The 22676-nt window shown below is 34.8% G+C and overlaps 1 protein-coding gene across 1 annotated transcript in view; it reads left to right on the top strand.

Annotated features, from left to right (window-relative positions):
• LOC118181125 (neprilysin-2-like) overlaps positions 1–22676 on the top strand; it is a 98550-nt gene that overhangs the window by 18362 nt on the left and 57512 nt on the right. Inside the window, exons 6-8 of the mRNA XM_085812399.1 lie at positions 4996–5207; positions 8549–8722; positions 19758–19841. Coding sequence (XP_085668525.1) covers positions 4996–5207; positions 8549–8722; positions 19758–19841 — 470 coding nt within the window. The remainder of the gene's footprint in view (positions 1–4995; positions 5208–8548; positions 8723–19757; positions 19842–22676) is intronic.

A 22676-nucleotide genomic window follows, 5' to 3' on the forward strand; every position in this document is an offset into this window, starting at 1 on the left:
AAATTAGACAAAAAAAAATAGTTTTCACACACGGTTCAGCGCTGTTTACCTAATGTGCATGCGCTACTCATAAACGTCCTCTTCTGTTCGAGACAGACTGGCTACAGTATTTGCTGCTAATACGAAACATTATTTGCTCGAATTTCGTTAGAGATATATTTCTCATTCAATTAATTCAGTTCTCACTTCGCGGCAAGGCAAAAATAATGAAAACACAAAATATCTTCATTAAAAATTTAAAGATATAGAAAAACATAAAACACCAAATACAGTTTTAAAAAAATTAAAAGAAAAAAATTATTGTTCCTACACAAAAACAAGAAATTCGTCCAGCGGGCTAGAAGACATATTTTTTGATGCACAAAACTGAAAGTTTACTTTTGGTCTCACTCAGCAAAAAAACACTGAAGGCGTAGAAATTGACTTAATTTGTTGTGGAAAACACGTTCAGTCATTTTTATAGGATAATTTAATAACTTAAATGATAATTCCAGAATAGATTAAGCATAATTTAACTCTCAATAATAAAAGAAGGCGTTACTTTGCTGTTACGCATGTCACGCAAAAACCTCGCTAAATTGCATTCGATAGAGGTCAAAATGGATATTTTCGTTAAAATATGGTACCAAAAATTTTTCGCGATTACAATACTTCCTTTTTACTTCGTGCAAGGAAGTAAAAAGGGAAAGGAAAATTGGTTACTATAAAATTAAGAATTTCGCCAAGTAAATTATTCTTGGGAAAACTAAAAAAATGCGCAAAGGTAATTGTTTAAATTTCTCACTAAGTTTCGTATCAAATTTGACAAAAATTTAATATTTAAGCATAATTTGAGTCTTAGAATCGAAATATGTAAAACAATCAATATGTTATTTTGGAAAATGTCCGATTTTGTGTCAAAATACCTACGTTAGAATAATGCTATATATAATTCTAATATTCTAATTCGCGTTTAAACACAAGCTTAATTTCGTCAGTCGGCCCAGTAGAAAAGAGATACAAAAGTGGCCTTTTTTTGTACTTTGATGTGAAATATATATACTCAAAAATACATCATGCTACTATATATTGCACATCACACTTAAATCTGAAACTGTTTCGCTTAATTTAAAAATTGGTTTGTTTGATCAGTGATGTATTCTAAAAGATTTAGACAAATTTATTGAATATTCATGAATGATTCTATTTTTCCAAACATTAGAGTGGAAACACAAATGTGCTTTTCACTGAAGCTCTCACAAATCAATATAAGCATTTTCACGTGACAGTGTATAAAAAGCACAGTGAAATATTCATGTTCATCAATAAGTAGAATAAATAAAGCTAATGCAGACAAGCTCTTTAAATAACTATTTTCTAGAAAAAAGAAAAATATAAATTTAAAAGTATTTAAGGAGCAAGTATTTACAAAAATATTGCGCTAAACTCAGCAATCCGGCAAGATTGAGCCAGTCAATTTTTTTAATGTCAAGATAATTTTTCTTGTTGTTTAGGGTGGCTCTTCAAATAAAGTTTGTAGCCTTTTTTCGAATGAAATTACCATTTCCGACAACTATAATAAAAGTTAATTTATATTTTTGACAAACACAAAAACATTAGCGATTCAAGAATTTTCAGTTAAAATTTAAACTAGTTATATTAAAAAAATGCCACAGAATATGACCGGTTACTTCCTAATTTACGGCATACCATTAATAAATGGTGCCAAAATCGGCAATAATCAATTAAGTTAGTTTATTATTCTTAAGTACGCTGCGTACCAATAAATACCAGCAGGTGTAAAATTTGAAAAGTACAATAACAGACGTCCGTTAATATTTTAAAAATTCATACAGACTCTTTTGACAACTATTTAAAATTACGAAACAAAATGTGAGTTTAATTAAAAAAATATACTCAAAAAATAAAAGTCATCCGGTTTGTATGGTAAGTATGATCCTCACAAAGGTATACTTCTTTCTTAAATTCTACTAAATTAAGCTTCTTAAATTCTGCTAAATTTTTCAAATTCTACTAAATTAAGTGCACGGCGTTCATATGACAATTCAGTTGATAACATACTGTCAAAACTTCTAATACACCAGAATGCTATGTATCTTACTACGTTAAATGTGCGTGAAACAATTACCTGATGTATGGGTTTTTTAAGTTTATACAGGTAATCAGCCGCGGCCAAACGGCAAAATCGCTGAACACTTTTAGTTGGAGCCACGATCAAATACCTGAGAACCGGCTAAATGCATGAGATATTTGTGATTTTCTTCAACAAACCGGGTATCCTTACAATGTCTTGCAAAATAGCAAATATCTTGTGCTTTACCATAATATAAATAATCCAATCCAATTTAAGTTACACGGTAACTACACTTATCTTCATATCCTTTCATGATTGCCAGGTGAATCTTTTTCTGTTTTCAATTTACAATGTAATAACAACAACCATAATAATCAAGTAAAATATTTGTTTGTGCATCGGCTTGAACTCATAAATACTAACTTGTTAACAGATATTGAACATCCTCTTCCTAGGGATAATGATACAATAATACTTCAGTATAAAATTGGAAAACGTATAGGTGTAATATATTGTTACGAAATGTATAGGTGCGGTAGGATGGCTTCCCCGCAAAGCAGTTTTAGGGTTGCCATAAATTAGAAGGAACACAGGGTTGCCACATTTGGCAAGAAATCGCCCATTTGGCGGCAAAATTGGCGATATGCTATGGACGGATGGAGAACCTTTTGGAACGAATTCTTACCGGTTTAGCCTAGAATGTTCTCGATCACAAGCCGAAAGCTATATAAACCCTGCTGGTCTGCAGTATGAGATAGTGTGTCTCATCTAGCTAGTCCGTGCGGAAACGATCCAGATGACAGCCGGTCAGCGAGTGCCGAGTGGGTCGTCGAGTACATCAAAGAATCTCTTTGTGTATCGCTGTTAGTGCATCGTCGAGAGAGTGTGTTAAGCTCCAAGAACGACTGAACCGAAGAGTCGGGAGCTGCGCTTTGTGTGCCGTCGAGTGCATCACGAGTTGTAGAGTGGAGAGTTTTGAGAGTACGCGGAGTTCCGAGAACGACGGAGCAGAGTCGGGAGTTGCACTCTGGTGCTTTGCAGTGAAGCTGTCTCCACCGCTATTGCCTGACAATGTGAAGGCTGTGTCGCTGAACGTGTCAGCGTGTTTATAACAGTTCGATGACTGTAAAAGTGATTTTGGAGCTGTCCTGATTAATATTGGTAAATAAAGTGTGTTTCGATATTCCATCAAGTGCTGCCGTCGTTATTCACTCCAAATCCACGCGAACCCCGTACGAACGTGAAGGAAGAAAATAACATAACAACTGGGGTGAGGAAAAAAAAGTAACAATATTTTGAATGAAGATTCGCCGATTTCGAGGGCGATCAGATACAGAACCCTCTCCTTCAAGAACGAACCCTTTAGTTGCTACTGAAAACTAAGGATTAATCAATAGGAAATAGAGCTATTTCTTGCGGCGATACTATAAGCAACCATTGGAAGCATAGATAAAATCAGTGTGCGATGGTGTCTTAGCGGAGGGACCTTTCTATACTTTCAACCATTCTTCACAATTCGTTCTCGCAGCGGCAATCATGTCCTACAAGTACTCGTTCGGTTTAAGATCTGAAGAACTCGTTGGCCGAGAAATGACTTGCAGTACTTGTCTACGGATGGTTTCCAAAGGAGGTCCGGCGTTATTTTTCTGAAAAGTAAACATTTACACTATTAAAAATTTACACTCGCGTATAATAGTGACCATCCATCTGTCCATGACGACGGTGCGCCAAACCATCGTAACAGGAATACGTCTACATAGCAGTCTGAATAATAATCAATATTTCCCGGATAAATTTGAACAGCGGTTTGACAGTACTGATTTAAATCCATCTGATTTTTATACAGAATTACTTATTACTACATCTCCATCTACTTGCTTCGCGCTACAAATATTTACTGATGGATCCAAAACTGAACTAGGAGTAGGCTCTGCATGCTGTGTCTTCTCTAACAATAAACTAATCCATTAATGCATCCAGCATCTTTGCAATAATTGTTCATAGTCGATTTCCAGTAGTTCGCAATATTTATTACCTTCTCACTCACTTTACTCACATCCAATTACCCAAATTCAAATGGACAAAAGCCCGATAGGAAAGGAAATATCTGATGAACTAGCCAAACAGGCTATCCGTCTTTACCTCAACATTTCCTACCAAATCTTTTATCTTACTTAAACAATAAACTGGAAGAAGATCTACTTGACCTCTGGAAACAGCAATGGACATCGAAAAATACAAACAGAAGAGCTTTCCTATTCCTACCGGTACGGGCAAGAAAATTATTATCCTCCAATAGAGCAATCACTAACTTTTTGTCCTCACATGGTCTTTTTCCAGAATATTTTAACAGATTCGGTCACCATCACTCAAACCTATGTATCTGCAGACATATTGGCACTCTTGATCACTATCTATTTAACTGCAAAATCGCAAAGGATCTTCACCTCAAGCCATTTACCACAACATCAGCACACCTGCGGTTCAAACAAAATACTAAAAAGCAACTTCCTTCGCAATAAACTTCAAAACATCATAAACTACTTATCCATCGAGTGTAAAAATTTAAAAGCTCCATAAATATGATTCAACAGGCGTATTCTGATCTAAATAAACTATGGACTTATTCTTAAACTATGGACTTCTACATATGGACATTCTTGTACATTCTACAAGATATGGACTTTTACATATATTTATATGTTGACCTCTTCATAGACTTTACATTTTTATTTTATTTTTCTTTTAAAGCTATCTATGTTTAAAGTTGTATATTCAACATTTCTAATTACTTATGTTTTGTACATTAACCAATTGTAATGTAACATGTACTCTAAATTGTTATAATTATTGTTATAATAAATGCCACTGAGCAGGCAGATGCTGGATGGTACCCTTTTTAAAAATGTTTTTATCTATAGAGGGTCTCAAGTCAGCGGCTAATAGACCTCTGAGAGCAATCTTAAAGCATCTAGGAGGGTGGCCAGTGATACAAGTAAGAAGGTGGAACTCGGCAAAGTTTGACTGGATTGATACTTTGATTAAAATCCGCAATCTGGGCTACAATCACGATATTTTTATATCATTATCTGTTACGATGGACAACGAGAATAACACGGCGAACATTATAAAGGTGAGCATACATGTCTTATCTATATTCCATTTTCAAGATGTAATGTAGTAAACAAAATGTTTTATTTAAAAAGCAAGACTAAGAACTAATGAGTTACTAGTGAGATTATAGACGATAATAGAAGAAAATTTAAAATATAGTGAAAGACGTTTATCTCGTAAATACTTTTCGAAACTGCAGATTGGTTATTTATTCATTCAACACTTCGAATGCAGTCAGTTTGAGCAAGCTACGTATTCAGGTGATCCATAAAAAATATTCACAGCTATTTCGTGGATATTTAAATCTTTAAATCTTTTTAAGTAAATAAATAAGTAAATATTTTCTCTGTTCAGTGACTACATAATCAATGATGAAATACTATCATGGCAATTTTTTTTCTTATTATTTTTCTTTGCCAATTTGAACAGACTTCATACTCTAATTTATAATACCTGTGGGACTTAAACTGGTAGACTTATTTTATGTGCTTGACTTAAAAATGTTTCAAAAGATGAACAGAAATCTCCATATTAAGATAAACTGAAATTTAGGTTAAAATAACGCGCCGAACAATGATTATTTTAGAAGCCAAACAACAGAAATAAGCGTTGTATTTGCGAATTTTCCAGGACTAATTTCGATGGTTTGACTACCGAATCAACTTCCTCAGCTGTCAAAGTGCAAATGAACGAGATAAATATGGTGGTAAGATAAGGGAAGGATGGCTGGGTAGGAGTTAAGCTATTGGTGTCATCTATTGATGGAACAGGAAAACAAAAACATAATATTTTTAAAGGCTGAAGATAAAAATGGCTTGGAATTAGAGTCGTTAATCAGAACAGAAAGATTTTTTAATGTGAATTGCCTTATAGAAAATATAATTCACCAATGGAAGATGATTTTTGAATAATTTTGGCTGAGGAAAATTGGAAAGTGAGATTTTCGGACCAACAGTGCTGGGTAACAGAGGACTTCTGCGTTGGCTTTTTTCTAACTTATGTCTCATGTTCTTCAACTCGAAATTTTAAGCTGTCATAGTTTGACCAATGAAAATTAAACCACATTGAGAAGGAATTCTGTAACAACTCCAGGATATGAATTCCGAAATCCATATCTGCAATGGGGTCCTTAAGTATTGAACTGAGATTTTATTGATAAGAGAATAAATGACGCTAAAGTTAAATTTCTGTAAAATATGTGCAGCTTTATATCTAATTGATGAAAATAAAGGAATGACAACAGAATTCTTCTAATCTTCTAAGACAAGAGTGTGCCTTTTGGAATGTTGAGATGAGAATTTATTAAATGCTCGGTTAATAATTTTGGGTGAAATGCCCTTGTCAATAGCAACTGCTGTTAAATAATTTAATTCTTCATCAAGAGCCAATTAGGAGTAGTAAACTTGACAAAAGAATTAAATGAAGCGAACATCTGTTTAGTGGGATGACATGATTTGAAGTGTGGTGGAAAGCAAACCGATGCATACTCGTTCGTTTGTACTTTGACAGCTGAGGCAGATGGTTGGATAGCCAAACCATCGAAACTAGTCCTGGAAAATTTGCAAATATAACGCTGATTTTTGTTGTTTGATTTCTAAAATAAACTGAAATGTCTTTATGTGTTTTTCAATTTCAGTACATTTATTTTAATTTTCTAAATTTTATTTATTTATTTATATTTTTATAATTAAGTGATAATCTCTTCGAGATGTTGGGCTACGGCATCGAACTATCAGCTCCAAATTTATTTTCCAGATTGAAACAGACAAACATGTAAAACAGAACTCTGAATATCATTATTCTCATTTAACACTTTTCATCGTTTATTCTCGAGCTCGATTTTCACACAGCATTTTCGTGCACTGCAGTGTCGCTGGAGAAGACTTTTAAGAGTACGTCAATTTAATTTCCTTGCATAAAATTCCTGTTTAATTTTTATGAAGTAATCGCAAGCCAGCAATAATTTAATAATGCAGCATATTCAGGATATTAACACTACTAGATTATCAGATATGTCAAATTACCTTGGTTAAAATTTCATAATGCCGAAAAATTATTGTTTTCAATCACTGAATGTGTTTTATGGTGAAAGAGGAATTTTCGAGGAATTCAAACTTTCGAAACACTGATGAAATTCGAATATTTGCATCATTCTAATAAGTTAGTTTAATTGAAGCAAGCCTAGTTACCATGGACAGGTACAATTATTAACATTAAAAACAGTGCATTATTACTTTGATTGTCACGTAAAATCCCAGATCCTAATTACGGAGAGCTATGGACATAAGTTGCATTTTGAGAACAAATTTCAAAATTATTGGTTTGCGATATAGCGATTGCTAAATTTTTGCGAACATATGTTATACTACATTTTTTATGATATGATGGTATTTTACAACGATTGTGATAATATTTGGCTAGTTTTGTAAATAGTGTCAACAAAATACATAATTCCTGCTTAACTGTAAATCCAATTCATGAAATTATGTGTCAACAGTAACCTATTACGTTTTACTTACCAGTAATGTATTCCATATTGGAATATTGCTGATTTTAGACTATGCAGCCATTAATTAAGGCAATACTGAGAAGGGTGTCAAAAGCATTCAAGTTTAAACCTTTTTCGATTCCTGAAAATGCCGATGGAAAACTAGCATTTCATGGTAGTCAGTTTTTAACAAAATTGAATGATTTCTGTTCAACATTCGAAATAAGTTCAAAATTCTGAAAAGTTGCTATTTGAAAAACGATAGGGCTTGCTTTCTAGAAGTGTATAAAATCACTACTGTCCATGGACGGTTAGTTAATAAAAATCGTAAAGTGTTATATTAATTAAGCCATTAGTTTGCTTGCAAATTAGTTAGTGGATATAAGTGTAGAGTTCTGAGTTTGAAAGAGAACATATGACAGCCCTCGCTGACATGCTACTGTATGTAGATCTCCTTGAATTTAATTATCGGCTTTAGCTTCGGCAAGCCGCATTTGCTTTGCGAATACTTAGGGCCCGAGCGAGAGCGTACGTTTTTGCTTGCTAATTTGCATTTCAAATTTTCAACGTTTGAACGCGTGTTTAGCATTTCCCGTAAATTTCAGAGAAAATTTCTCTTATTGTATGAATTTTGTGTATTTGTCAGCCTGACTTGTTAAGAAATAGATTTTGTTAAAAACTTCATTTGATTTTGTGTTAACAAGACCTAGAAGGAAAGATGGGACAAGTCGTAAGTCTGTCTTTACGGTTCTAGTACTTGGCATTTAAAGTAGTGTGGCATCGTAAACTATTGATTGTATTAATCTTAACACGGAAAAAGTTTTGAATCTTTTATCTCTTACCAATAGTACTTATGTTTTCTTTTTTTCAAGTTGGGAAAACCATCATTTGGAATGGATAGTAGATATTTGTTGCGTGGAGTAACTGATAAATCCGTTAGAGATTACGTGCTCTCCATGGAAAAATCAGCAGACGAACTCGGTGCATATAACTTACCGAAAAGTCCAATTTACAAAGCATTCGAATTCGAAGTTATGCTTGCCAATGTAAGTATTGAAATTTGTCATTTCCCTTTCAATCCAATTTTTTTACAGATTTTTTTTTTTTTTTTTTTTTTTTTTTTGTATTTCTTCGTTGTATACCGTAGTATTAATTCATTTTTTTATCTGTTTATTTCTTTCGTTTTATGCAAGGTAACTTTTTTCACTCATATCTGCTCAACAAAATGTATGAAATAATTAGAAATTTTTCATTTGAGTATGAATTAGACAAGGAACTGCTGAATATTTTGCATGCAGTTAGGAACTGTTCCTGATATAGGATGGATGCATTTAGGAAATTGTCAAATCATATAGAGCCTAACACGGTCCCACCATTGGTCTAGTAGTTAAGACTGTTGAATACTGATATTTCGACCCAGGCTCGAAACCAGATAAACGGGGTGTTTGCCATGTGTACCTTTCGTGATTTTGCCCACGTGCAACGTGAGTACGAGCGACTTGCATTCCGAAAGTCCTCCACGAAGGCATCGTCTTCTTAGCCAGTTAGCACACTTGGATTTTGTTATAATCTAGCGCAAATATCATGCGTATTCGCATTAATTGCAAAGAGACTATGAAATTAAAACTATAGCATTTTATAATTAATACGTAAACAATTTTGGCAGAGTTTTAAAGGCATTGTACTTTCAAAATTTTCTTCAGCGCTCCATTGGTTGAATGAGTCAGCAAAAAAAGTACGGTATTATATCTTTTCTCTTACGCAAAAATGCAATAAACAAAGCAATACACTCTAAATGTGAATTATTTTATTTGCAAAATTTATTATTTTGTAATATATAATTAATTCTAAAAAAATAAGACATTTGAATTATACACAAGTCTCCTAAATACTACTGTTAAAAAATGAACAGTTAATTATGCAGATACCAATTAAACTGCAATTTTACTTAACTTTAAGTACGTACGCAACCTAAAATTCTATACGTTTTTCGGTTGGACTATCGCAAATTCCCGAAGAGGGTTTTATTTTAGAAATTTATCATTTAATAATACAGGGCTAGTATAAATGTTTCATCATTTTTAAACCGCTCTAATTTTAAATTTTATGCACATAATAATAATAATTAATACATGAAAAGAATTGGAAATTCACTAAATTCTTCTCAGACAAGTAAAAATATTCTTTAAGCGCCCACTGGTCACAAGACACACACACCAAGTAGTTGCTGGCTGTTACCGTAACGTGGTGGTATAAGTGGTATAAAAGGCGTACTACCTCTGTGATTGAGACCTGTAAGCCGTTGGTGGTAATTGAAAGAACTGCGTGCCAAACGCATAAATACATTCAACGAAACCTTAGTTTGGCATACTTCACCGTCTGGTGAAACAGATGAAGGCTACGTTGTACACAAAGCTGGAGAGGAAAAATCGCTGTGCAAAATATGATGATGCATTCTAAGCAACTAACTATTCAATGATGTCAAAGACTTGCAAACAGAATTCTAATACGCTACTTGCTGCTTTCCATTGCTTGAATCCCTGGACAAGGCGTCTCATAGCTGCGAGTTCAGGAGTTTTTTCAAAGGCGTGAATATTCCGATTTTTCTTTCTGCGGGATTTTCATGCTTTTGAAACAGTTCGCAAAGCTTTTTTTATTTTATTCCTGGTTTTCTATCTCATTCGGTCTTAGAGACGGCGAGGAAATCTTCTGCCGTGGGAACTTTCTGTTCACAGGAAGTAGTGTTTTTCGTGCTCACGATTTTACTGTTCACAGGAAGTAGTTTTTTTCGTGCTCACGATTTTACTGTTCACAGGAAGTAGTTTTTTTCGTGCACATCTGAGGTTATGTTTTGTTGCTGTATTCTTTGCCTTCACAATACGAACTTATATGTTCTTTGGACAGAAAACAATTTTGAGATTCTCAGCTGTGTATGTTGTAATTTTTGTATCCTGTGGCTTTGGGCACATTTTAGGCATCGCGGTGGGCTGAAGCTACGTAAGAATGTATATTTTCAAGTTCAATCAAACAACTTTATTAATTAAGCAATAACACCCCTTAATATTAATTCCATCGGCATAGGAGCAGGTTGGGTGTGGTGAGTTCGTGAATAAATATACAACTTCCGTCTTACGTTGGTTACTGACCAAGTGAATTGGCACTTGATAAGAAAATCATTGCATTTCAAGGTGTTTTTATTAAGCAGAACTACAAAAGCGGAGCTCCATGTCAACGATGCAACACTGTACGCGGTAATGAGAAGTTGTCGTGTTCGGTTGATACCTTTCATGGTACTGTCCCCTTGTCACCTGATTTAATATCACATGAAGTCTTCCTTTAGAAAAATTCATTTCATTGCCAAATAATATAGTGCACTTTACAGAATACATCAAATGGGCTATGATGACACTGGATAGGGAAAGCTCTAAAACGCGTGTAGTGAACTTGTAAGGATCTTAAATTTTACTAACGTTTATTTTATTTTAAATCTTTAGTATCACTTCTTATTTTCTACTTCCGGCCAGAATTAAAAGCTTTAACTTATTTATGCAAATTTGTCTTGCGAACGCCAAGTACTTAAGTTGTGGCTTTTTGCCAAGCAAGAGAGAGGAAGGAGTGATTAGGAGCAGGCCGCTTGCCATAGCAGTTTTACTCGGTTGCTGGTTGCCTTCAAGGCCAGAGGTTTAATCCTCTTCATAATTTTAAACGTATCGTAGTGTTAACAGTTCTCTGTACTACATACGGCCTTTCTGTTAATATACGGCCAATCTTCAAGTAGACACTTGTTTATTAATCCAAAGTTAGCTTAGTTAGAATTTAGTTAATATTTTTATATTCTTACGTTCAGACCACAAGTGGTTGGTCTCTGTATTCCGAAGTCCGGAAATCATTGTAAAGAGAGAAAAATAAAGGGTTTCGTATACCCTTCCTGTGTATCTTGTCTACTTCCCACATTTATTGAACATAGCTTTAGTAAGCTCCCTGTTCCGAGTCAGGTCATTTAATGTTCCCAAAGCCAGTAAGGAGGAACATAGAACCTGATAAACTCAACATATTAACGTGTAGCTGACACATATAGAATATAAATAACAACTGGAAGGGCCACATAGAATATGTGAAATGCGCGCAAAATACTTTTTGAGTTTCTTATTCTTTTCAAGTGTCAATATTTATTTAGGCGCAACTTAACTAAAAACACTATATTATTTTGAAACCTGATGAATGTTAGACAGTAGATTTTTAAGATGCATTAAATTTTGAATACATGTATCCTCTTTCGACGAATAACTAAAACTAGTCTACGTAAAAGTTGTAGATAATTTAATTATTTTTTCCTTTCCAGAATTATATATTAAACGTAGAGTTTTTTAAAATTTTATTTTTGCAATTTGAAAAATTTTCATCATACTGAATAAAAATCATTAGTATATATACATATCAAATTTAAATAATACTTTGAAGCAGAAATTATATAAGTATTTCATGATAGCAAACAAATAAAGGATTGAGTAGGAAGAGTTAAAAATATTCTGAGTATTTAACAGTAGTAAGCTTCCAATTCTCTAATGAATGGAATACTCGAACGCGTGAAACTCGCTACGGTATGAAGTTCATAGGAATGAAAATGGGAGAATTAAAAGTTGGAGAATAAATCTAAATTTAAAGTTGTGTATATATTTAGAGACTTGGTGATAAGATTAAACGAAAGTTAAATAAAATTAAATAATCAATAAATAATATTAAATGAAGATTAAACGAAGGTGAATGACTTATTGTTTTATTTTACAACACAAATTCTGGGCAGCAATGAGCAGTATAGATACATAAAGCACACAATTAATCAAAAACGTCTCTTAACACAATGTTTCGGGTAAAAACATTGCTAAATATTACTGAACATTAGTGAAATATTGATTAGCTGAGCACGTTTACTCCACGCACACTTTTTTCTCGTCGCCTCTCCTGTTATAAGATAAAAGGTTGTAGGGTTTATATTTATTTCAACTAACATTTATTTTAAGTTTAAACTATCTTTCCTGTCAAGCCTTACTTTCCCCTGGAACTGCCAATGCCAGAGTATGTAAATTTTAGTAGAACGCGCAAGGATTCAAATTATCAACGGAAGTATTCTGAGTTAAATAGAAAGGAAACGAGTTCGAGATGTGCTGTTCTTACTTCACGAGCGCGGAGGTAGTTAGCCAGAAATTGAAGAACTTTGCGTTTCGGCCTGTGTGCTTGCCTCGGAGAATTGTTAATCGTTCAACGTGATATTCAAAGTTAGCTGAATTAGCAGCGGTATTGTAAAACGCGGTGAGGTTGGTTACGTTTAGAGAGCCTCGTAGTTAAAGTCTTGTTATTATTTCTTTTCAGGTTCTTATTTTTATTTTACCGCCGGGTCGGCGTAGTTTGTAAGCGTCAAGAGCACGAAATTGTAATTTCTTAAGTTAAATAAAAAGGGACTTAAACCCTTAGCAAGACTCTGTCTATTTTCCAGTTTCAACAGTCACCTCTTGGTTGCGTGCAAGTTGGAGGCGCGCAACGCTACATTGGCGCCCGAAAACTTATCGAACTGAAATGGCCGAAAATTGGATGGAAGCCGCTGGACAACACCAAGAAATGACAAGCCAATTGGAAGGATTTGGATACCTGGTCCATACTTTGAGAGCGTCAATCAAGCCAAACGTCCATTTCGACGGAAAAAATTCGGTGGCGGTATTTCTAGAAGGTCTAGAAAACCACTTTCAGCTCTACCTTGTTCCTGAAAGACAAAAAGTTGCCATCGCCACATCCGCACTAAGAGGACAGGCCGCGCTATGGTGGAAAAATATAGGCAAATTTTTATTAGGGGAATTTGGAAGCCAGACATATACATTTGAAAATTTCAAAAAATCGTTAGTAAAGGCCTCCCCATAGTGAAAGATCGAGCAACGCTGGAAGCCGAACTATATAGTTTCTATCAACGGGATATAGAAGAGTTGTCGGACTTTATCCTACGAAAAATTAAGCTGACGGATATGCTGTATGGAAAGAAACCCGATGCGGAGATTATTGAAATAATCTTACCAAGATTGTTACCCGCTGTTCAAGACTACTTCGAAATTAGACACCCAAGCACATTGCAGGAGCTCTTCGAATTGGCGGTGAAGTTTCAAAATCGCAGAATAGCGGAAAAAGCTAGAGGGGCACCGTATTCTCAAAGTACCCGAAGGAAATATTCAAATGAGGAAACCAGAAATGGAAATCGCTCTTATGGGGGAAAGAGCTATCAAGCTAACTCATCGAAACTCGAAGGTCAAGGCCCAAAAAGAAAATTCGAAGATAAAAATCCGCGTACCCAGAAGGCACAACTTGAAAAGAAAGCTTTAAACGAGTAGAGGGGCCTGTGAAAGGAAGGATCCAGACCCCGGAATTTTTAAAAAAACCCTCAAATAGACATTTAAATACGGTCATCGTAAAAAACTCACATCTACCAATTATACAAGTCCTGCTTGGCGATGTACCAGTAGAAGCCCTCATCGATACAGGAGCAGAAGGAAATTTTATGAGCGAAGATTTCTTCAAAAAGAATTTTTATAGGGTACGATTATTTAAAACCAAAAATACGGAAATTATAGCGGCGCAAGGAAAAACATGTCACTGCATCGGGAAATTATCATTAAACATACAGGTAAAAGAGGAAAGCCTCAAAGTATTAATTTTTGTAGTGAAAAATCTGCAAAACCCTCTTATTTTAGGTATGGAGTTTTTCAGGGCAACGAGGGCCAAATTGAATTTTCAAGACAGTTCCGTGGTACTGGAGATGGACCAGAGGGTGGTGGAACCTGTGGAGACACCGCAAGTGGACCTTAGCCATCTGAATGACCATGAAAGGCAAGCAATACAGCAAGTGGTGAGTAATTTTTCTAATTTGTTTTCAGAAAAACTAGGAAATTGTCAGATAGTTACGCATAAGATACAAGTAACTGCCGAAAAACCTTGTAGGAATAAACCTTATCGGTACGACAAACAAAAAGACGTAATCATCGAAGAACATATTCAGGAGATGTTAAAGAATAAAATAATAACGCCCATAAATAGTGAGTACGCGAGTCCAGTCGTACTATGTAGGAAAAAGAACGAGTTTCCTCCTTCGGATAAAAGGGCTTGGAGGTTTGCTATCGATTACAGATAACTAAATAGTATTACTAAATTTCCAGTTTACCCTTTGCCGGTTATAGAGGAAATCATTAGACAGATCAAATCGACAAGATACATGTCTACTTTGGACTTAACGTCTGGCTACTATCAAATAGCTATGAGACCCGAAGACGTACATAAAACCGCGTTTATAACAAAATCGGGCACTTATGCATTTTTACGCATGCCCTTTGGGTTGTGTGGGGCCCCATCAACATTCCAGAGAGCTATGGACATTGTTCTAAAGCCTGTCCTAGGAAAATCAACTTTAATTTATCTAGATGATATAATTATAACGAGTAGTACGTTGGAACAACACATTAATGATCTAGAACAAGTTTTTAAATTATTAAAAGAGGCCGGTCTTACAATTAACGCCTCAAAATGCAAGTTCGCAACTAAAGAACTTAAATATCTCGGTTATAAAATTTCGCAAAAGGGTATAGAAACGCAAGATTCAAAAATAAAAGCCATCAAGAATTTCCCACCGCCCAACACCGCCAAGAAACTTTCTTCTTTCCTTGGGTTATGTTCTTACTATCGGTCTTTCATAAAAGATTTCGCTAATATTGTTGAACCACTCTTAGTAATCAAAAGAAAGAAAGGTAAATTTACGTGGACAGCGGAAGCAAACACAGCTTTTGAAAGATTAAAAGAAGCGCTCAACAATGCCCCTATTTTAAAATTCCCGGAGGGTGACGAAAACCTGGAAATTGCAGCAGATGCGTCAGACTATGCGGTGGGTGCGGTTCTTATGCAAATTAGCCATCCTCTGGCATTTTCTAGTAAAACTTTGAATCAGACGCAAAGGAATTATACAGCTACAGAAAGAGAAACATTAGCCGTATTAATGGCTGTACACAAATTTCGAGTTTATTTCGGCAAAGCGCCAGTAACAGTCTTTTCGGATCATGCGGCTGTTGGTAGACTTTACTCGGGGAAAAACCTAACGCCCAGGTTAATAAGATGGGCTTTAAAACTCCAATAATATAATATCAGAATAAAATATAAACCGGGTAAGGAAAACAATGTAGCTGACGCACTTTCTCGTATAAAACTGGACGATGAAGGAAATGAACTTAAATGCACTGTGTTGACTTCAAAAATTTTAGATTCTAGAGATACGGTTATTACTGAACTGAAAGCTGATCCTGAATTTGGAAATATCTATGCATATTTAAAAGACCCGAAGCTTTGAGCACACAGGTATCGATGCGATAAGAAATAGAGCAGAAAACTATGAAATAACAGATAATTTATTATTTTATACGAAAACAACAAACGAAAATCTTGAGTACAAACCAGTCATCCCAGCCTCGCTTCGATTAAGCATTTTGAAGGAATTACACGACGCGAAAACAGCGGGTCATTTAGGGGTCAGAAAGACTTTAAAAAGGGTACGCGAGGCGGTATATTTCCCGCAATTATACAAAATAGTAACGGCGTATGTCAGGTCCTGCAATCAATGTCAGTTAATAAATGATATTAATTACAGCCCGGCCGGGTACTTAAATAGCATTCGCGCTACATTTCCGAATGAAATTTTAGGCATAGATCTTCTTGGTCCCTTCCCCCAGAGCGAGTTAAATAAAAATCGTTTTCTTTTAGTAATAGTAGATCATTTTTCAAAATGGACAGAAATAGTTCCACTTAAACGCGCGTCAGCCAAAACAGTCGCAGATGCATTCTTACACAGATACATTTTAAAATACGGTGCACCGATAAAAGTCATTAGCGATAACGGAAAACAATTCATTAGTCAAATATTTGAAAACATATGCAATGGACTTGGTATACGCCATATCAAAATGTTTCCGTATAGACCACAGGCAAACATAGCAGAAAGAGTGAATAAAAACATAGTAAAAATAATTCGCAGTTACGTGAGCACACATCACAAGCGCTGGGATGGCTACATAAATGAATTAGCTTATGCTTTAAGAACGGCAAATCACGATACTACGGGAAAAACCCCAGCAGAATTATTTTTAGGTAGAAAGTTAATTACGCCTTTAGATAAATTATTCTTTGTGCAACAAAGAGAGCAAGAGTTTAAACAGAAAGATGTGCAAAAACTGATTGATCAGGCGCTTAAAAGCTCGGATACGGCAAGAAATACGCAAAAAACATATTATGATAGAAAACGCCGTGAAGCAGATTTTAAAGTTGGGGATAAAGTATTGAAGCGGAAATTTTCTTTAGCAAGTGCCCCAGACAATTTTACGGCAAACCTAGCTCCAAAATTTGAAGGCCCCTATGTAATTCATGAAATCAAAGGTGTCGTATTATATCTTAAGAACGAGAGAGGGGAGGTCTGTAAAGCAAGTCCCGACCAGGTGAAAAAATACTATAATCCAAATGATTTTGAAATCCTTAAAAGTTTTTTGCAGGACTCAAGTCTAAACGAAGTAGAAGGTCCAGAGATAACAACAACTGTTCCAAGAAGCAGAGAACTGAAGAGAGACCTAGCCCTTCTACAACTCGGACGACGGTACCAAAAAGAAAAAAGAAAAACTTTCAAACTCCAGCATTTAAGAAAAACAAGAATACAGATGCACCGCGTAAAGAAACCGTGGTAAAGAGCAAAACACCACCTACAACGGATCGCAGGAGAAATTATACATCAAGGAGAACGCGCCCAGGGTCAGAGAGTCAGGTGCCAGCAAGGCCGCCGTTCCGGAAACTGAAACGTCAACAGGAGGAACAAAAATACCAGGAACAGAAGAAATTCAAGAAGGACTCCAGGCCGGAGGACGTAAAGACCAGCCGTCCCATGGAAAAACGGAAACGACAACAGCCCGACGATTACTCCGCCAAGAGGCCAGCATGCAGAGGACGCAAAAGAAAAACTAATGTGACGACACTCGGAGGTCAGTAACGAGAAGATTGACGTCCATGAAACCTATAACTTGGGAACAATATTGCCACAAAAGAATGACGGAGTTTCAAGCATCGAAAACTCAAAGATAAGTTAAAATCTTCTATAAAATTTTTTTCTCTTTTGTTCCGAAATGTTATGCATAAGTACGAAGTTCTATGTTTTGACGAAAGTCAAGATGTCTCGGTTGAGACTTAGTTTTGTTTTACTTTATTTAGCTAAGGCGAAAGTATTATTTTCTTTAAGTATAAAAGCTAAGAAAAACCATTTTCTGTTGGTCGAAAGACTAATTCTGTTATGTTAAAGCCAAAATTTGGCCGAAGATAAAAATAACTTCGTATTCTTGTATTAATAAGAATTTTAGTTTCAGTGCCGCCAGCTTGGCGAAGAATGAGTAAAGTAAAAATTTATTTCTCTTATTCATTTTATGGTAAATTGTAAAAATCATATGTATTAAAATTTTGTAAATGTACGTAAATACTTGAATGTTATGTAAAAGTAGAATTTAGTCTAGAAGCAAAAATTTTAGATGCTAAAAGTAAAACTCTCAAAAGGAATTAATTCAAAATTTAAGTATTAAACTGTAGATAAAGTCATGCTTTAGAGCGAAAGCCTGCATGTTTAAAGATGAATGAGGGGGAAGTTAGAATGAATGTGTTTTGTAGGGTTCTCCACCTACACTTGAATTTTTAAGAATGTTAAAGTAGCTCATTGAGTTGTAGAATGTCGAGTAAGGTGTGTCTATTTGGTCGTTGAATTCTAACAAATCATGGTGGTTAGGGGAAGTGTTGTAAGACTAAAACACGAATATTCCCGTTTGACACCACACATGGTGGAGAGTCAGGGTAAAGTTAAATTAATGCTTGAAAAATTGAATGAATGCGAATTAAGCAATAACTAAGGAAAACGAATCGTTTAAAAACAAAAATTTATTGTGTCAAGAAAGTGTAAATTATAATGTATTTAGAAAGATACTGATACTTATTCCTTCCAGATGCTGGAAGGAAAAGACCAAGATTGATTGATGAAGTCCAGGAAAAGTTGCTGTAAGAAGAGAGATTTATATAAGTATCGACAGAAATTTAGTATACTTTTGTTACATAAGATCTTTTTGTGTAAACGAGGCTCTTAACAGTTAGTTCAGAATTGTAGAAACTTTACAACAGGTCGATTGTAGGATCTGCTTCTACGTTTTCCAAATTCTGGCTGCGGCAAATGTAGGGTTTATATTTATTTTAACTAACATTTATTTTAAGTTTAAACTATCTTTCCTGTCAAGCCTTACTTTCCCCTGGAACTGCCAATGCCAGAGTATGTAAATTTTAGTAGAACGCGCAAGGATTCAAATTATCAACGGAAGTATTCTGAGTTAAATAGAAAGGAAACGAGTTCGAGATGTGCTGTTCTTACTTCACGAGCGCGGAGGTAGTTAGCCAGAAATTGAAGAACCTTGCGTTTCGGCCTGTGTGCTTGCCTCGGAGAATTGTTAATCGTTCAACGTGATATTCAAAGTTAGCTGAATTAGCAGCGGTATTGTAAAACGCGGTGAGGTTGGTTACGTTTAGAGAGCCTCGTAGTTAAAGTCTTGTTATTATTTCTTTTCAGGTTCTTATTTTTATTTTACCGCCGGGTCGGCGTAGTTTGTAAGCGTCAAGAGCATGAAATTGTAATTTCTTAAGTTAAATAAAAAGGGACTTAAACCCTTAGCAAGACTCTGTCTATTTTCCAGTTTCAACAGTCACCTCTAGTTTGCGTGCAGGTTGGAGGCGCGACACTCTACAAACTACAAGAATCACTTAGAAAATTCAGTATTATATGCAGAAAAATTTCTCTTTCTATCATTTAGAAAATTCAATATTATATTCCGAAAAGTTGTCCCGTTGCCTTCTAAGACGATTTATTATCTGTTTCGAAAATGTTTTGACAATTTCTGGTTATCTTAAGCCTAAGTTTCTTTTGGTGATTTTGCAAAGTTTCTAATATGTCATGCATGTTTCTAAATGAATAACTTATTTTTCCCTCTACAGATCTCTTTACAAAATGAGAAAGAAAACGTGAGTATAATCAACAGGAAGTACACTGTTAAGGATCTCAAGACTCTAGTACCGCAGGTAAAATTTTAAAAGTAGAAAGACCTAGGTTTCTATTAAAAATATTAGCAATAACAATCCTCATAAATATTTCTTGTTGCTAAGCAATAAGAAATATAGCTTAATTATACAATTATTTTAGCCGTGCAGAATGGGGATTTGTAGTTAATATTAAGGGGTGTTACTGCTTCTTGATTATAAATGCTTGGTTTTCAGAAGACAGCTGTTAAACCAAACTACCGAGATTGTTTTGCCTCGAATTATGAAAATGTATTTAAAGTAAAATAAGAAATATTTTCCTCAAGTTTGTATTTTTATTTGGTTTGTATGTAGTGCGTGCGGTTATTGTCCAACTGTGAAGGATCTATTTTATTTTAACTTTACGTTAAAACATTGATATGGTTTGTCAGTAATCAAAATAGTCTTAGTGTCACTGTCGAATGCTGTAATGCAAACGTCATGTAAACATTATAATTTAGTACTTCTCCATGCTCCTGATTTTGAAATCTATACCTACTACCAATTACTCATGTTTTGATTCAGGCTACTCAAGATTTGGATTCAAACAGTTTAAACAAGAAATTCATTCTATCAGTTTAAATAGTCGAAAGTTAAGAAAAATGATACTGAACTCATTTCACAATAAATGCTCAAAAGAAGGGCAACTTTAATACAATCTTGATACCATCGACGATTTCATTGCCCTAAATTTTCTGAAGTACCAGGCATCTAGCTGACAGCATATTAACGACTGAACGTCTGGCGATTTGATCCTCAGTGCAATTAGAGGGAAACTCATAAAAAGGCTTCCCAGTTGCTCATATGAGAAGAAACATTGATATGACAAATCTGGTGATGATGGTCGCCAAGCAACAGGTCTGCCTTGGGTCAGTTCATCGGTAGGCAAAAAAGACCTAGAATGATTATTCACTCCCATGCTAAATTTGTTCCTACCTTAACGACCAATGTTTGACGGCAACTGAAGCATCCTGAAGTTATATCGGCAAGACTTCTTTTCGAAAATGCGGTTATTACTCGAATCGAGTCAGTTTGCTAAGATAAATAAGACCCAATCAATGATTCGTTTAAAATAACAACCCCATTACTGACATATTTGAGATCATACAGCTTGTGCATTCAAGTAACCCTAGCATTTATGTTTTGGTTATTGAATATTGCATTCTATGCAAACTGGCTTCGCATATGAAAAGTACCGTGTTTCGAAAAATTCCGCTACATTAATCTCCTACATAAACTATTGAGGAAATTCAATGGGTTGAGAATAGTCTCCATCTACCAGTAGATGATCCCTTCTCTGTAGGTAAGTGTGATTTTGTTCCCAGTGCAAAGCATTTTTCACCATGATCAGGTTTGAGTCAGGACTTTGTGTGAACTTTCGTTTAAACAAGTTCTTCCATTTCGTTTTCACACTTCTTGATACTCTGGATCATATCTACTAACCACAAATCTTACGTTTTCGCAAAACTAATGTCCAAACATCTAAGGACTGTTATGAGCCAAACTTCCTAGTGAAGTGTTCGCAGAAAACAATTGCTGTACTCATATGCCACACAGTACGTGTCAGCGCAAACACATGTCTGACTTCCCGACATTCAAAAATCAATGCGTCATACTAGAAAGTTGCGATTAACTGGATGTGTTAAAACATGTATTTAAAAAGAATATCGGAAAGAATACTCTGATGTCTTTTAGCTTATTTTCCAGTCGTAGACTATTTTAATAAATATTGCTTGTCTTGGTTTGATCTGAAATCCCTAAAAGTTTATTCCATGAATTAAGAAATATGTTTTAAAATTGTTTCACAATATTTTATTTTTAGTACCTTTCACAAGAAACTGTTTTATTAGTGATAAATTACGTGCTTATTACATGCATTATTTCTGCTACCATATGATAATAGACCCAGAATATAAAGCGCAATTTTTAATGTTATCAAGAGTTTCTGAGGAAGACTCTCTTTTAGATCTTAAAATGGTTATATTCAAAATCGCTTTATCTGTTTTTAAAATATCTTCTCATTACTGCACATTTAAAATTGAAAAGGCAAACTAGTTCTTACTTATAGAACTTTAAACGGGCTAGATTTTTTTTTTTAGGAAAATTAAATTATACTTCTCCTTTATGTACCTGCCACGACTTTTGACACATTGCAGACGGTTATGTCCCATTTCAGGATTTCCCAGTTGAGGCTTTGTAAAAGAATCGTGCTATTTCAGCTTCTTTTGACGGGATAGGCAAGAATAATTCCCATTTCAGCCTCTTCATTCAGGGTCAAGGTAAAATCCGAAAGGGGGCCTGAAGGTTACGTGACTGTGTAATAAAGTGATGTCACAATGATGCTTCAGATTTTGAATTTGGATCAGGCACTGCTTAAATAAAGACATTACTGGCTATACATAATACATATAACAACATGTTTTCACATTTGATTACAATTAAGTATTCAATTTATTAACTTGAAATAGGATCATAAAGATTTCTTAAAGTAATTACGATTGATATGTTTTGAGAATTCTACATCTTGTAAACTGAAACACTGAAAGTGAAAAAAGAAAAATTTTGAGGATTTGGGTAACATTAAATATGTATTAAAATTAGAATGTTCCAAATGTTCCAAAGAATCGTGAAACTCATCAGCAATTTAAATTGCCATCACAGATTTTAATAAAATAGATTCATGATTTTACAGATTTTTAAAAATCTGTCTTTCATCATAAAAAGAAGAATATGAAGCCGCATATTAGAAATTGGATATTTTACTACTAACTTCCGAACGCAGTTATTATGTGATAATTAAACAAAACAAAGTTTCCTTTTCAGGCTGAAATAATTGCA

This window comes from Stegodyphus dumicola, chromosome 3 (genome assembly GCF_044657685.1).
Source record: "Stegodyphus dumicola isolate Sdum_Otavi_A_Nest chromosome 3, ASM4465768v1".
Lineage (NCBI taxonomy): Eukaryota > Metazoa > Arthropoda > Arachnida > Araneae > Eresidae > Stegodyphus > Stegodyphus dumicola.